At 41.9% G+C, this 17,626-nt stretch overlaps 1 protein-coding gene across 3 annotated transcripts in view; it reads left to right on the top strand.

Moving 5' to 3' along the window:
* Positions 1-15,794: 15,794 nt before the first annotated feature.
* ATE1 (arginyltransferase 1) overlaps positions 15,795-17,626 on the top strand; it is a 165,630-nt gene continuing 163,798 nt past the window's right edge. Inside the window, exon 1 of one of the 3 annotated variants that reach the window (XM_044916617.1) lies at positions 15,795-15,879. In XM_044916617.1, the coding sequence (XP_044772552.1) occupies positions 15,795-15,879 (85 nt within the window). Of the gene's footprint in view, positions 15,880-16,178; positions 16,399-17,626 lie in introns of those variants that run through there. The other 2 variants (XM_044916616.1, XM_044916615.1) reach the window with 2 other exon arrangements.

Below are 17,626 nucleotides of genomic sequence, written 5' to 3'. Positions count from 1 at the left end.
GGGGATCTCTGTATCACACAAATCTGAGCATGTCCCTTCCCTGCACTGAAACCTAGGAGAGTGTCCTGTTGCTTTGAGGAGAAAATCCCAAATCCCAGTTATGGCTTTCATAATTTGGCTCCTGACTGCCTCTCAGCTCACCTGCTTGTCCACTCTGCTGCAGCCACACTGACTTTTCTGTTCCTCAAAAACCATATTCTCTTTGCCATCTGAGTATTTTCACATATTCCTCCTTCATAGACTCCCAAACACACAATACAGCAACTCTGACTACAGTATTATGTACGTAATCTTTAGATTTTAGCTTAAATGTTACTTCCTCAGACCTTCCACGTATTTGTTCAAATAAAATCCCATCTTTCATGACCCTTATCACAATTTGTAGTAACTGTTCAATGTCCACGTCCCTCACTTGCCCTGGCCCTGTTGGGGCACAAGCGATGTTTGCTTTGTTCAGTGCTGTCTAGCCGGAACCAAGCCCAACAGACGAAGCACTTTGGCTTGACACACTCAGGCCCTTTCTACCTTGGGGAGAAACTTTTTGTGATGGTATTACTGACTCCAGAGTTCATGGCAAACATATTTCCTCACCTTAATCTTCTTTTCTATTGGGGACTGGGAACCCACTGCAATCCGAGGGTCCTGAGTGTTTCTGGCCCAGGCCAATCTGGAAGATTAAAAAGAGAAATCGCACTAGGATTTGGAGAAAGGTTTCAGGAAACCTGGCCCTGGTGTGAATTGAGGTAGGGTGTTGATTTGGGACTTGCTTTTCACATGTTTGTCACACACTTTTCGATAGCAAGAGACATTTCTCTGTGCCAATAGGCAGGACTTTTGCTAACTTGTAGCTTTCCTTGAAGCAAGGAAGGAATGCTCTTTGATAAAAATATGAATAAAGAGCCATATTGAGTTTGAGGTTGCGGCTAACAGAAATACCTTTATTTTAACACTGGAGAGGGGAGGCTGAGTTGCTCCTTCAAATTCCACAAACCATGGTTTGTATAATTGTTCGTAGAACAAAGAACCTTGCCTTGGATGAGAAAATAAGTTCTCAAAGCTAGTCAGTCCCTTTTAAGTTCAGTTATGCATAAAATTATAAATAGTATAATTTATAAGCTATCATTAATTTCCAACAACAGCTAACTGTAACGTTTCATGATTCTTGTCAAATGTTTATATTTTATTTATTTTTTATTTTTTTAAAGATTTTTTATTTATTTATTTGACAGAGAAAGACACCGCGAGAGAGGGAACACAAACAGGGAGTGGGAGAGGGAGAAGCAGACTCCCTGCCGAGCAGGGAGCCCGATGCGGGACTCGATCCCGGGACTCCAGGATCATGACCTGAGCCGAAGGCAGTCGCTTAACCAACTGAGCCACCCAGGCGCCCAAATGTTTATATTTTAGATAGCCAATAAAACAATTTGATGGCAAGAAAATTTGTTTTGTTTTGTTTTTTAATTTAATGCAGGAAAATACAGCCAAGAAATTTGCAGTCACATTTAGGTATCCTGGAGAACTCTTATTTCTTAACCTGCTTAGTTAGCAAATAGATTCTGTTTAGCAACCTGGGTTGTAAATATTCTGTTTCTCTGACTTCTCTCTTTTTCATTAAGATTTTATTATTTGAGAGTGAGAGAGAGCACGAGAGCAGGGTGAGGGGCAGAGGGAGAAGCAGACTCCCTGCTGAGCAAGGAGCCCGACGCGCGGCTCGATCCCAGGACCCTGAGATCATGACCTGAGCCCAAGGCAGATGCTTTACCAAGACTGAACCACCCAGGCTCCCCTCTCTGACTTCTCTTTGCAGCAAAAGAGGATTTTATAATATAGACAGATAAAAAAACAAAACTATAGTTACCGTGTAAGTAAAGCTAATTTCTTAAACAGACTCCTGCTTCCGCTTTCATGTTTTTTTCTTTGAGGTTCTTATATTATCTCCATAACAGCATTTACTGAGCTTACTATACACTGGGTGATGTGCGGGGGCCTTAAGTGGGTCCTTTTACTTCGTCTCCAACACAGTCCGCGAGGGAGGCACTCATCAGGCCTCACTGCAAAGACACTTGAGGCCAGAGAGGTTCAGTGACCCCTCAGTTTCAGAGGCAGGATGTGCGCCTGCGCGACTCAGAGCACATTTTCGTTCCTGTGCTACACTCGTTCCCAGATAATCGAACATTCTCCTGCCTTTAACTCAAAATGGAAGGAAATAATACCTACTGTTCTTCCGCACTCAGATCCAACCATTCTGAGTCTGTCACCGGGGGACGGCGTGAGGGTGGGGTCCGCGCTGCCATTCGGTCCTTCCCTGGGCTCCCCCCGCACCCTCCCCGCCCGGCGCCAGTGGCCACCCCGCGAGTAGCCTTGTGCTGCGCATCTTCCGTGTGGTTTTTTTCTGCCAGTGTCCTATCCATTGCCAGCTTTGCGAACAACATGCTTGCTTCTTCGCCCTCTTCCTCACAGCGTCTGCTTTCCCAGGGCTGGGCTCCAGTCCCTCATTCTCTGTTCTGCAAGGTACTGTTCTCCAGCCAGCACCTTCCCGGCCCTCTCAGACTTCCCGCTCTCCACTGTTGATCCTTCAGGATGCCTTGGGTTGATTTCTAGGGCAACCAGAGGCAGTCACAAGCTTTTGTATGTGTCATCACCATCCTAGATTGAGACTACTGTGAGGTGGTAGGTGAAGACATCGTCTGGCTGGCAGGGAATGCATCCAGTGTGAGCTGGGCTGATTGACCGCGGACAGAAAGTGCAAGGGGCTGTGTTTCACAGATAGGACAGCTCTTCTCGGTGTAGCTGGAGAAAGCATCTTCCAAGGTAATGGGAGCATCTTTGTCATTTTTGTTTGGTTGGGCTTTTTGGGGGGTGGGGATATATATTATGTATCTTCCATAGAAATGTAACCTATGGGGAGCTGGGGGGGGGGGGGGTCCTGCATGCACAGTCCCAGTAGCTGGCAAAGGGCAGACAGGTGTGTGGGTGGCCTGGTCACGTGGTCTCACCATCCCTCAGCTGGTGTGTCACTCAGCTAAATGTTGCTGCTGCTACGGAGCTTTTGAGCTCTACTTCTCTTTAATCTACTTTTAGCCACATATTTAATTATGTTCATACCTGGTCATTACTTAGGGACAAGCAGACAATACACCAATGTCAAAATACAAATTAATGAAATGATTCTGCATATTCAAGACACTTGTCACCATATAGTTAAGCTGCAAATGTCCAAATAAAGTCCTCATTGTTTCTCCTTCTTGAAATGTCTCTACTTCTTAAAATGTGAAAGGAGAAAATACAGTGATTGATTACAACCTGGCTTCTTACTTATTAAGAATAAAATCTATCCCTTCCCAAATATGCTGTATGCAGAGATGTGCTTGACACCACAGCCCTGAACTCATTCAGAAAAGAAATGAAACAGTTATGAAAGTAAATATGGGTATTTTATCAAAAATCAAAGAATTTCAAACAGCAAGTCATGACAGTGATTTCTGTTGATTTTCGTACCAAAACCTTGAATTACATTACAACCTACATTTTAATATTCACAAGATACCATTTTAACACTGATAAAATGTCATGTCACTCAGATATCAAACTCACGTGCTGTTCAGCCAAAATTTGTATATGCCTGTGATGTGACAGTATCATACTACCCCAAGTTCCTAGTATTCATTGACTCTGAGCCAGGCACTGTGTAAAGTGCTATAAGGAAGGGGCGCCTGGGTGGCTCAGTTGGTTAAGTGTCTGCCTTCAGCTCAGGTCATGATTCTGGGGTCCTGTGATCAAGCCCTGCACTGGGCTCCCTGCTCAGTGTGAAGCCTGCTTCTCCCTCTCCTTCTGCTGTCCCCCCTGCTTGTGCTCTGTCTCTCTCAAATAAATAAATAAAATCTTAAAAAAAAATAAAGTGTTAAAAGGTAATATCTTATTTACCCTCCTGAAAACTGAATATAGTTTTTTTTTTTTAGAGAGAGAGAGAGAGTGAGCATGAGTGGTGGGGGGTGGGGGTGCAGAGGGAGAGGGAGAGAGAGAAACTTAAGCAGGCTGTCTACACCCAGCATGGAGCCCAGTACAGGGCTCAATCTCAGGACTCTGAGATCATGACCTGAGTCAAAATCAAGAGTCAGGCAGATGCTTAACCAACTGAGCCACCCAGGCACACCTAGCCTCCTTTTTGATAAAGAAAAATATGCAATTACTAATAAGAGCCTCTTTTTATGTAAGAAATCAGCTTAATTAAAATAAAACAAAAAAGACAATCACATGGACCTAAAAGTACTTTTTATTTAAGTATTATGCTTTGAATTGTTTCTTTTTCCTGATAAGAGAAACAAGGGATGAAGACTATAAGCCAGGGAGATTAATGTTTTTAACAGCAAATCAGGTTGAAGCACCTATCAGCAAGACTAGACTTCGCCCTAACATAAACAAAAGGTGGCCTGAGCTGTGTCTTTCTATGAGAAACATAAAAAGAACTCTTTGCTAACAAGTATTTTATCATATACCTAAATTTTAATCTTTTGTCAAAAGTCATGAAATGTGTTTGAGTAGTTATGAGAAATCCTCCCTGGCGAAGGAGAGGTTAGTGGTTCCTGAGCTGAAATTATTGTTAACCACTTCTCATGACATGGAACTTGAAACAAACCAGAGTGTCATCACAGACTAACTGTTGGCACTGGAAACTGCATGCTGCCTGCTGACCCCATTTTGCCGGAGTTTGAAAACAGACTTAAATAAAAAATAGAAGTTCCTCTGATAGTATCTAAACATAAAACACTGACACTCCAACTACCCTATTCGGTAATGTTATTATTCTTCTGCCGATTTTCCAATTAGGAGGAAACGTGGCTGAGAGAGTTATGTGATGTGTTCAAGGCCACACAGTTGCCCAGGGGGAGACTGAAATTGAACATGGATGTCTAAAAGCCAAGCTTGTGATCTTCCACATGCTATCCACCTGACCTTGGAAAATGGGAGGGGTGGAAACAGCCCTCACCTTTGTGGCACTCACAACCCAATGGGGGAGGCAAGAAATAGACACAAGTGCATGTGTATGATGTAGCCATACAAAAGGGACACATAAGTATGGGCCGAAAACAAAGGGCAGGAGTCATCAGTATGAGGTGGGACTGAACATGGAGGACCTGCTAGGGAGCACATTCTGAGTGGAGTGGCAGAAATGTGGGAGACACTCCTGAGACCAAAGAAGCAAGAGGTGACTTGTCAGTGGTTGCTAGAGGAAGTTGAACAGGCAGGGTACCACATGTGGGGAGCAACACCAGAACCAGAATATGATGTAGAGGAATTATGGTGACTTCCCCAAACAAACGGAGAACTTTGTTAATAGGAAAATTATTAAGGGGAAATCGGAGGGGGAGATGAACCATGAGAGACTATGGACTCTGAGAAACAAACTGAGGGTTCTAGAGGAGAGGGGGGTGGGGGGATGGGTTAGCCCGGGCATGGGTATTAAGGAGGGCACGTACTGCATGGAGCACTGGGTGTTATACACAAACAATGAATCATGGATCACTACATTAAAAACTAATGATGTAATGTCTGGTGACTAACATAACATTATAAAATAAAATTAATAAAAAAAATAGGAAAATTATTAAAAAGAAGTGGCAGGAGAGAAAAGATTCTGAAACCATAACACCTGGAAGCAGAGGCCGGTAGAGAATTGGGTTCGTCCACTGGTGCTGTGAGAACCTGATTCTAGACCAGCATTGTTCAATGAAAACAGAATGTAAATCACAGATGTAATTTAACGTTTTCTAGGAGCTACATTAAAAAAAGTAAACAGAAACAGGCGAGATTAATTTTAGTGATGTATTTTAACCCATGATATCCAAAATATCATCTCAACCTGCAATCAACTTAAAATTTTTTATACTGCTGTTCTGTTTTCATTAATAAATTTAATTTTTAAAGAGCGCCTATAGTTTACAGAAATATTGATTAAAAAGTACTCTCACCCTCCAAGTTCCCCCATTATTTATATCTTGTATTAGTATGGTATACTTGTTATCACTGACAAACCAATATTGCCGAATTATTATTAACTAAAGTCCGTAGCTTACACTGAGTTTTACTCTGTCTTGTACATTCCATGGGTTTTAACAAATGTGTAGTGACAGGTGTCCATCGTTACTGCATCATACAGAATTGTATCACTGCCCTAAAAATCCAATGTTCCAGCTATTTGTCCCTCCCTCACTCTGCATCCTAAACCCCAGCAACCACTGATCTTTTTACTGTCTCATAGTTTTGCCATTTCCAGAATGTCATATAGTTGGCATCATAAGGTATGACTTTTTCATGCTGAAAAGGCTTTTTCAGATTGGCTTGTTTCACTAAGTAATATGCTTTTAATATTCCTCCATGTCTTTTCATGGCTTCATACATAGCTCGTTTCTTCTTATCGCTCAACAATATTCCATTGTTGGTTTATCCATTCACCTGTTGAAGGACATCTTGCTGGCTTCCAGTTTTGGCAATTATGAATAAAGCTACTATTAACATTTGTGTGCAGATTTTTGTGTGGATATAAGCCTTCGACTATTTGGTTATATACCAAGGATTATGGATCATATGATAGTATATTTAGTATTATAAGAAACTGCCAAACTATCTTCCAAAGTAGCTCTACATTTTGCCTCCCCACCAGCAATGAATGAAAGTTCCTTTTGCTCCACGTCCTTGCTAGTATTTAGTGTTGTCAGTGTTGTGAATTTTAGCCACTGCAGGTGTGAATGCTATTTTGTTATCATTTTAATTTGCAATTTGCTAATATCATATGATGCTGAACATCTTATTATATGCTTATTTGCCATCTGTTTATCTTTGGTAGGTATCTGTTCAGATCTTTTGCCTATTTTTAATTGGGTTGTTTGTTTTCTTGCTGAGAATTTTAAGATTTTTTTTTATATGTTTTAGATACCAGTCCTTTAGCAGAAATGTGTTTTACTAAGAGTTTGTCCCATTCTATGGCTTGTCTTTTCATTCTTTTGCAGTGTCTTTTGCCAAGCAGAAGTTTTTAATTTTAATAAAGTACAACTTAATTTTTTCTTTCATGGGCCATGTTTGTGTGTTCTGTCTAAAAAGTCATCACTAAAACCAAGGTCACCTAGATTTTCTCCTATGTTGTCTTCTAGGGGTTTTAGTTTTGTGCTTTACATTTAGGCTTATGATCCATTTTTGAGTTAATTTTTATTAAAGGTATGAGGTCTGTGTCTAGATTAATTTACAAATTTATTTTGCATGTGGATGCCCAGTTCCAGCACCAATTTTTGAAAAGACTATCCTTTCTTCATTGAATTGCCTTTGCTCCTTTGTCAAAGATCAGTTAACTGTATTTGTGTGGGTCTATTTCTGGGCTTTCTATCCTGTTCTACTGATCTATTTGTTCTTTAACCAATACCACATGGTTTTAATTACTGTAGCTTTATAATAAATCTTAAAGTCTGGTAGAGTCAGTCCTCTGATTTTGTTTTCTCCTCTAACATTGTTTTGGTTGTTCTGAGTCTTTTGCCTCTTCATATGAATTTTGGAGTCCGTTGGTCGATATGCACAAAATAACTGCTGAGACTTTTATTGGGATTACATTGAATCTAAAGAGCAAGTTGGGAAGAAATGATATCTTAACAGTATTCATATTCCTGTCAATGAACACGGATCATCTCTCCATATATTTACATCTTCTTTGATTTGTTCCATCTGAGGTCTGTAGTTTTCCTTTTATAGATCTTATACATATTTTGTTAGATTTATACCTAAGTATTTCTTTTTTTTTCTGGTGATAATGTAAATGGTATTGTGTTGTTTATTTTTTTATAATTTTTTTTTAAGATTTTATTTATTTGACACAGAGAGAGCTAGAGAGAGAGAGACAGAGAGCAAGCACAAGCAGAGGGAATGGCAGGCAGGGGAGAAGCAGGCTCCTGGCAGAGCAAGGAGCCCGACGTGGGGCTCGATCCCAGCACCCTGGGATCATGACCTGAGCCGAAGGCAGCTGCTTAACTGACTGAATCACCCAGGCACCCCTGGTATTGTGTTTTTAATTTCAAATTCCAATGGTTCATTTCTGATATATAGGAAAGAGACTGCTTCTTGTTATATTAACTTTGTATCCCGCAACTTTGTTATAATTGGTTGTTAGTTCCAGATTTTTATTGTTGTTATTTGGAATTTTCCATTTGGCCAATCATGTCATCTGTGGACAAAAACAGTTTTATTCCTTTCTTCCTAAACTATAAGCCTTTTATTCCTTTTCTTGTTTATTGCATTAGCTGGGACTTCCAGCATGATGTTGAGTAGCTGTGGTGAGAGGGGCCATCCTTGCCTTGTTCATGATCTAATTGAGAAAGCAACTAGTTTCTCACCATTAAGTATGAGAAACTAGTTGTAGGTCTTTTTGCAGATGTTCTTTATCAAATCAAATCGAGGAAGTTCCTCTTTATTCCTAGTTTGCTGAGAGCTTTTATCATGAATAAGTGTTGGACTTTGCCAAACACCTTTTCTGCATCTACTGATATGACTTTTCTTCTTTAGCATGTTGACGACATGGATTACATTGTTTTGAAAGGTATAATAGTATGTAATTCTTTTTATATATAGTTGAGTTCCATTTACAAATTTTTTTTTTTGAGGATTTTCACATCTATGTTCATTAGAGATACTGGTCTGTAGTCTTCTTGTAATGTCTTTGGTTTTGATATTAGGTAATGCTGGCCTCATAGAATGGCTTAGAAAATTCCCTTTGCTTCTATTTTCTGGAAGAGACTACAGAGAGATGGTATAATTTCTTCCTTAAATGTTTGGTAGAATTCATCAATGAACCCATCTGGCCCCAGAGCTTTCTGTTTTCAAAGGTTATTCATTATTAATTCCATTTCTTTAGATATAGGCCTAATCAGGTTATGTTTTTCTTCTTTTTTTTTTAAAAGATTTTATTTATTTATTTGAGAGAGCGAGAATGAGAGAGAGTACATGAGAGGGGGGAGGGTCAGAGAGAGAAGCAGGCTCCTCGCCGAGCAGGGAGCCCGATGCGGGACTCGATCCCGGGACTCCAGGATCATGACCTGAGCCGAAGGCAGTCGCTTAACCAACTGAGCCACCCAGGCGCCCCGGTTATGTTTTTCTTCTTGTGTGAGTTTTGGTAGATTGTATCTTTCAAAGAATTAATCCATTTCCTGTAGGTTATCATATGTGTGGACATAGAGTTGCTCATAATATTCCTGTTATACTTTTAATGTCCATGGGATCAGTAATGATGGTCCTTCTTTCATTTCTAATAGTGGCAATTTGTCTTCTCATTTTGTTTTAATTTGCCTCACTGGAGGTTTATCAATCTTACTGATCATTTCAAAGAATTGATTTCTTGTATTCAGTTTCATTTATTTTTGCTTTAATTTTTTGTTGTTTTTCTGCTTATTTTGGATTTAGTTTGCTCTTCTTTTTCTAGTTTCCTGAGGTAGAAGCTTAGATTATTAAGATCTTTTTTCTAATATACGTATTCAATGCTATAAATACCCTCTAAGCACTGCTTTTGCCGCATCTCACAAAGTAAGTTGTACAGTTGACCCTTGAACAACACTTATGCAGAGGTCCACTTATTTGTGGATTTTGAGAAATATGTACTGTAAATGTATTTTCTTTTCCTTGTAACTTTCTTAATAACATCTTTCTCTAGATGACTGTAAGAATACAGTATATAATACATATAACACAAAAATATGTATTAAGACTACGTTATTGGGCGCCTGGGTGGCTCAGATGGTTAAGCGTCTGCCTTCGGCTCAGGTCATGATCCCAGGGTCCTGGGATCGAGTCCCGCATCGGGCTCCCTGCTCCTTGGGAGCCTGCTTCTCCCTCTGCCTCTCTCTCTCTCTCTCTGTCTCTCATGAATAAATAAATAAAATCTTTAAAAAAAAAAAAAAAAAGACTACGTTATTGGTAAGGCTTCCGGTCAACAGTAGGGTATTAGTAGTTGTTTTGGGGGAGTCAAGATTTATATGTGGATTTTTGACTGTGTGTGGGGGTGCTGGCACCCCTAACCCCAGCATTGTTCAAGGTCAATTGTATTTTCATTTAGTTCAAAATATTTCTGAACTTCTTTGATCCAAGCGTTGTTTAGAAGTGTGTTATTTAATCTCTGAATATTTTGGAATTCTCCAACTACCTTTCTGTTGTTGATATCTGGTTTAATTCCATTGTGATCTGAAAGCATAATTTGTATGGTTTCTGTTCTTTTAAACTTGTTTTTTTATGGCACAGAAGGTGGTCTATTTTGGTAAATGTTCCATGTGAGCTTGAGAAGAGTGTGTATTCTGTTGCTACTGGATTAAGGATTCTATAGATGTCAGTTAGATCCAGTTGATTGATGGTGGTGTTGAGTTCAATCAAATTTTCTGCCTGTTGGATCTGTCAGTTACCGATATACGGGTACAGAAGTCTCTAAATATCATAGTGGATTCATCTATTTCTCCTTGCAAGTCTCAGTTTTCACCTCACATATTTTGCCACTCTGTAACTAGGTGCATATACATTAAAAATTGTTTTCTTGGAGAATTGACCACTTACCATCATGTAATGTCCCTCTTTATCCCTAACTTTCCTTGCCCTGAAATTTACTTTGAATTTAATATAGCTACTCCAGCTTTTGTTTGACTAGTGTTAACAGCAGTCTATCTTTCTTCATCCTTTTACTTTTAATCTATCTTTGTTTTTATGTTTAAAGTGGATTTTGTTTTTGATAGATAACAAATAGTTGGGTCTTATTTTTTTTTATCCAGTCTGACAGTCTGTTTTTTAATTGGTATATTTAAACCATTGACATTTAAAATGATTATTGATGTAACTGGATTAATATCTACTACATTTGTTATTGTTTTCTAGTCATTGCTCTTGTTCTTTCTTTCTTTTCTTTTTTTTTTTGTCTTCCACTCTTTTTCTGGTTTTAACTGTGCATTTCATAATTCTTTTTTCTCCTCTCTAAGCAGAGCAATTTATTTTTTCTTTTCTAAATGGTTGTCCTTGAGTTTACACTATACATTCACAACTAATCCAAGTTCTCTTTCAAATAACATTACGTCACTTCATAGGCAGTGCAAGTACCTTAAAAGAGTATTCCCAGTTCCTCCCTCCCATCCATTATAACACTGCTGTTATTCACTTACCCATAAACATAAAATTACTGTATGCAAGTTGCTATTACTATTTTGACCCTCTGTTATCTGTTAGAGCAATTAAATTTTTAAAAATGAAAAATTTGATTTTATCTCCGTTTGTTCCTTCTCTAATAATGCTTTTCCTTTCTTTATGTAAATTAGTTTCTGACCTATATCATTTTCCTTCTTTCTGAAGAATTTCTTTAACATTTCTTGCAAATTAGGTCTACTGGTGACAAATTCCCTCCAGTTTTGTTTGTCTGAGAAAGTCTTTATAGGAACACCTTGTTTTATTGAGCTTCACCTTACTGCACTTTGCAGATACTGTGTATTTTTAAATTGAAGGTTTGTGGCAACCGTGCATTGAGCAAGTTTACTGGCAATATTTTTCCAACAGTATTTGCTCACTTCGTGTCTCTGTGTCACATTTTGGTAATTCTTCTGGTGTTTTAAATTTGTTATTATATTTGTTATGGTGATCTGCAATCAGTGATGATGACTGGCTGAGAGTTCAGATGGTGGTTAGCATTTTTTAGTAATAAAGCATTTTAAATTAAAGTATGCACTTTTTTTAAGACATAATGCCATCGCACATTTACTTTTATGTGCACTGGGAAACCAAAAAAATCCATTTGATTTGCTTTATCACAATATTTGCTTTACTGCAGTGGTCTGCTACTGAACCCCAATATCTCTGAGGTATGGCTATACTTCTCTTTCACTTTTGCAGGATAATTTCGCTGGATACAGAATTGTAAGTTGTTTTTTTTTTTTTTCTTCCCCCAACACTTTAAATATTTCACTTCCCTCCCTTCTTGCTTGCATGCTTTCCAAAGAAAAGTCCAATGTAATTCTTATTCTTGCCCCTCTATTAGTAAGGGTTTTCTTTCCCCTGGCTTTTTCAAGAGATTTGCTTGTCTTTGATTTTATACATTTTGAATATGATTATGCTTACATTTTTGGCATTTATCCTGCCTCATGTTTTACACCACTATAATTTAAAAATTCAAATAAATTTAAATAAATTAAAATAAAAAGCTCAGTTCCCCTGCTTCACTAGGCATATTTTAGGTACTCAATAGCCATGAATGGCTAGTAGCTACTGTTAAACTTAAAAATAAAACTGTCAGTTATTTTCCTAGCAAAAATGGGTTCATTTGAGGATAGCAGAGAACTGCAATCTGGGATAAGCAAGCCACAGCAAAACCACAGGCTAGTCCAGAAAACAAAGGAGAGGAACCCCGTTTTATAGAGGAAAGGAGGAATTTAGGAGGGTGGTAGTAAACAAAAAGTCCTTTGGAGTTTTGAAGTAGAGTGGCTTTTCATTGGCTGGGTTGTTGCCAGGGCAAGAGAAAGAACTTTCTTCCTCCTGTTGGGTAGTAAAATAGTATCCACCCTGCAAGATGTTTCTTACTTTGGGTCTGCAATTAATGATAAGTGCATGAGAGCTCTCTCACTTTCATTCTAAATGAGGTTTCTCTTATTAATTTTTACACTACCAATTTGGAGAGCACATATCTACATGTTGGGAGGGAAAAGTCAAATCTGAGGCCTCTTGGCAGTGAATGGCCCACAAGGAAAGCATCTTCTAGGATTCCACCATCACCAGCACCTGAGACCCCTCGTGGTCCTATCCAACTCCCTGTCTCTCTGCTCATGCCGCACCTCCTTCCTAGAATGCCCCTCTTCTCTGCCTCAGGTTATCTGTATTTTACTCTTTTTTTTCCTGACTTAACTTAGGCCCCAACTCAAACACTTTTTTCAGAAGAAAAAATGAAATGTGTTTCACATCATTCCCTTTAAGGGACATGAATTGGGCCTATCCCATGCAGATTCCTTCACATCATCAGGGCCTTGTACTGAGTTTCACTCAGCTTTGCAGACTTGATATCACACTCAGTACTATAAGAAATGCTAATGGGCCCACACATGCTAGTGTTGCCAGCATTTCATTTCATTAAGTAAGAAAATTAAAAGTAAAGACAACTATCTATTGCTGGCAATTTCATGAATAAAAGAACATTCTAATAATGTCCTCTTCCCATGTCTGTCCACAAAAAGGGGGAAACTGAAGCTCTGCTTTATTTTTCTCATTTAGGCCTGGAAGATGAAAACTTATTGTCTCTAAATTTCAGCAAAATAAAGACATCTAGGAACCACTGCCCTGTAGTCTTTGTTGATCTCTTTCCCACAATTTTATTTTTATCACCTTTCTCCCTCTGTTGTGGAAGGTCATTGAAAAGATGTGAGACCACCAGTTGACCCATGAGCTGGACCCAGGTGATCAGAGGCTCCTCGCCTCCTCCCGTCCTTGGAATGTGGGTCCCACTTGCCTCTTGCACTCCCAGAGGTTGCTGCAAGGATATTGCCTTGAGATAATGATGTGATGGTGAGAACACCTCCACAGTACACTTGACTGGACCCAGTTAAGGCCTCTCTCTATACAAACCTTTTTTTTTTTTAAGATTTTATTTATTTGAGAGAGAGAGACAGAGACAGCGAGAGAGAGAGAGCAGGACCGGGAAGGAGAGGGAGAGGCAAGCTCCCCGCTGAGCAGGGAGCCCGATGCAGGGCTTGATCCCAGGACCCGGGGATCATGACCCGAGCTGAAAGCAGACACTCAACCAACTGAGCCACCCAGGAGCCCCTCTATACAAAACTTTTAAGATTCAGGTGTTCAATAGCCTTGGCTAGTATGGTTGTGTGGGGATCCACTCATCTTGCTGCTGCCCAAGACAAGCCTCATATGTAAGTTCCCTTTGCTTATTAAGACTTCCACTAATGGGGGCACCTGGGTGGCTCAGTAGGTTAAGCATCGGACTCTTGGTTTCAGCTCAGGTCCTGATTTTATGGCTTGTGAAATGGAGCCCCACGTCGCGCTCCACGCTCAGTGGGAATCTGCTTGGATATTCTCTCCCTCTACCCCTACCCCTCTCGCATGTATGCTCACACACTCTCTTTCTCTGTCTGTAAAATAAATAAATCTTAAAAACAAAAAACTGCCACCTACCAATCTGGAGTGACCTGCCTCTACCTTTGGTCTCTCCCTGCCCTCCACGCATACTCTCTTATGTCTCTTACTAGTTGTGTGATCTTGTGTAGGTTATTAGCCTCTCTGGTCTTCATTTCCTATGTTGTGAAGTTGCTCTAAGGATACATATGCCTAGGACATTGACATAATAGCTCTAGGTTGGCATTCCCTGGCAGAGGTTGGTCTAAGGCTTGGGCTAAGGTTGGGACAAAGGGACAGAAGTGAATCGGTACAGGACTATAATAAAAGCAAAAAGCCTCCTGGCCTCCTCCTTTCCGTCTGAGCATGGCATCTGCTGTCTTTGTTTCATTCCACAGGGTTTTACTTTCCTCCAAAATGAGAGCCTCTGGGAAAGGACCAGGAATATTCAAATCTGCCATAATGGACAAAATGAATGAAGTCTGTCTTAATGGGTACTGATATGTAGCAAGGAACCTTCAAATTTGAGGAGGCACTGGAGAAACCTAGAGGGGCCCTGAGAACCTCCTACATGCTACATAGCTATCCCTTAGGTCTTTTCCCATTGTGTGAGGCACAAGTGATGCTTCATAATATAACAGGTCACAGGGCTACCAAGACACCTCTTCAACTTAAGCAGGCATGTATCCAACATAGTGGACCTTGGGGTCAAGAATGTTAAAACTGACCTCCAAAGTTTACCTGTTTCTCCAAGTTTCATGATTTCACTTTTTAAAACACTGCAAAAAGATAATGAGCTTTATTGTTGACAAGGAAAAATAAAGACAATCTTAAATTACCTATGCACCTAAAGATTAAGGAATATTACCTTGTTGGCGGTACTCATTTTTATGCTTTGCTCCAGACTGTTACTCCCTAAAAAAATCCTCTTTAAAATAGGGGTTGCAAATTGGAAGTCCATAGGCTGAATTCAACTACATAAATCTTTTGTTTGGCCTGTACAGTTAAAAAAAAAAAAAAAAAAACTTTAAAAATAACATTAAAAAAATTGTACACTAAAAATCAAGATTTTCATCTTCTCTTTCAAAGTTATAAGATGTGGTGGCAATAGGCTTATAATGGCACAAGGCGGCTACTGGCTCTGAAAGTTGTTTGCTTTAAAAACATCAAGTGTTCAAGTCACCTACGCCCGCCATTCACCGAACACCTGCATATGACACTGAAGAGCGGACGTGCTGGTTTGGAAGAAACCTGAGCTGGCTACCCAGATGGCTGTCAGGGACGGCCCGAGATAGTAACTTTTATACTGAAACCTGCAGTTAACGACTGAGTCACAACCTCCGTGCCTCAGTTTCCTCATCTGTAAAACGGCGCTGACAATGAGCAGTTGTAGAAATGCTTGGCAAGGAATTACGCAAAGGGCTGGCCCTAACCACGCCAAGGGCTGGCCCTAACTCGGGGCCCGGGGGCACGACTACCACCTCGCTAAGTTCTCTTGCAGGCCTCTGCACCAGCAGAGACCGAGACCCTGAGGAGGTGCCAGGGGCGCGGGGCGCGGCGCTGAGACGCACCCCCCAGGCTTCGTCCTCCTCCCCTCCCCGCCGCGGGCCCCCGCGCTCCGCCAAGGTTGGCCCCAGGGCGCCGAGAGGCGTGGTTGGCCCCGGCGGACCCTGGAGGCAGCCATGGCCTCGGTGGTGGAATACAAGGGGCTCAAGGCTGGCTACCACTGCGGCTACTGCGACTCCGAGGAGGGCAAGGTGTCTTGCGGTGAGTGCCCCCACAGACGGGGCTGGCGCGGCCGCCTGGCGTCCGACCCCCGCACCGCCCGCCGCGCCGCCAGCCCCTCGCCTGGGAGCTCACAGGCCCGAGTCCCCAAACTCTCACTCCCCTCTCCCAGACGCTTCTCCCCAGACTATTTCCCTTCACGCTCCTCTCTCCTCCTCACCCTCACCGAAGATGGCCGTCCTGGTCAGAGAAGGAACGGAAATAGCGGAAGGCTGCCCTCGGTCAAGATGGCGCGGGCGGCGTCAGCGTGCGGGACTCCTGGCGAACCCGGCCTGCGGGCGCCCGAGCAGCTTCGCGCGCGCCTCGGGGACTCCCAGGCGGCGCGGAGCATTGTGGGGGGTCGGCGACGGCGGCGGGGCTGGGCTGGGTCGCGTTGCGTTTGGAGGGTAGGGGCCATGGCTTCCTGGGCCGCTCTTTCGCCCAGCATCGTGGAGTATTTCGAGGGCGAGGACTCCTACCGCTGCGGCTATTGCAAGAATGAGTCGGGCAGTCGCTCCAATGGTGAGCGGGCCGGCGGGCGGGGGAGGGCATCGCGGCCTCGGGGGCTCCGCGGCCGGCGGGCGTCCTCGGGGGTCGCGGCGCCCTGGCCCGGGCCGACCGGCTCGAGCGACGCGCGGCGGCTGGAGCCCTCGGCCAGGTCCTTTCCCGAGGCGGGTGTGCGGAACGCGACTCGCCGGTTTGGGCTGTGGCTGTCAATTAAAAATGGACCTCAGCTCTGATTCATCAGGGAAGCATCTAGGTGCTTATCCTTCACGCAGGTGCTCGGACGTGCGAGATAGTGATTGTCTCGCCGTGGCCCAAAGTGTGGAAACAGGTGTCCGTCTTCGGTCAGTAGGAGACGGTTAAATATGTGACAGCATGCCGTGCCAGGGAGCACTGTAGTGCGGTCAGTTCCGCTGGGGCCGGCGGTTGATGCTGATGTGGGATCATCCCCGATTTTAATTGTAGAATGCGGCGTGTCGGGTGGGCTATTTGTGTAGAAAGAGGTGTGTGTGCATATGTGGGCATGGGCATCTGGATAAAATGTCTGGAAGAGCATACAAGACACTGGTGACCGACCGACCACAGGCGCTGCTGGCGAGGGAGCCTGTTTGTACAATGTGTATGAAAATTTTACCAGGTGCTTATATGCCTTGTCATTTCTCCACCCACTTCCAGAACGACAACAAAGCCAGCTTGTCATGGTTCAGGTTTATTTCGGAAGACTTGTTTTTTGTAAACAAAACATTATGTTTATTTCCTGCTGTGTCATGCATTGGCAGATACAAAATCTTTTTCAAGGAGTAGTCCAGCATTGTGGAAAATGGGATAACCATGAAGATACAAATTTACGTAATTTCCATTTAAGAAAAATATAAATGCCCTACAGCAGGGGAATGTGGACGATTATGGTATGTCCATTTACTTATTAATTGAAATTGTTTATTAGATGCTTGCAGGTAAGAGGGAGCAGAATGTAATATAATGCAGTCATTAGGAGTGATGGTTATGAAGATGAGCTAACAGAAGAATGTTTAAGTGTAGGGTTGAACGGAGAAAAACAGGATGCAAATGACGCATGTGACATGATCACAGTTTTGGGAGGATAAAAACCCGGGAAAGACACACCAACTGGTGACAGTGGATGCCTTAGGGTATTAGAGATACCTCCCTTTTTCAGAATTTTAGTATTGTGACTACAGTATGTGTGTTATAAGCACTTTTTATTAAAGGTGTCTAAAGTGAATAT

This window comes from Neomonachus schauinslandi, chromosome 6 (assembly GCF_002201575.2).
Source record: "Neomonachus schauinslandi chromosome 6, ASM220157v2, whole genome shotgun sequence".
Lineage (NCBI taxonomy): Eukaryota > Metazoa > Chordata > Mammalia > Carnivora > Phocidae > Neomonachus > Neomonachus schauinslandi.
The sequence above is the reverse complement of the archived record's forward strand: the minus strand, read 5'-3'. Positions and strand labels throughout refer to the sequence as shown.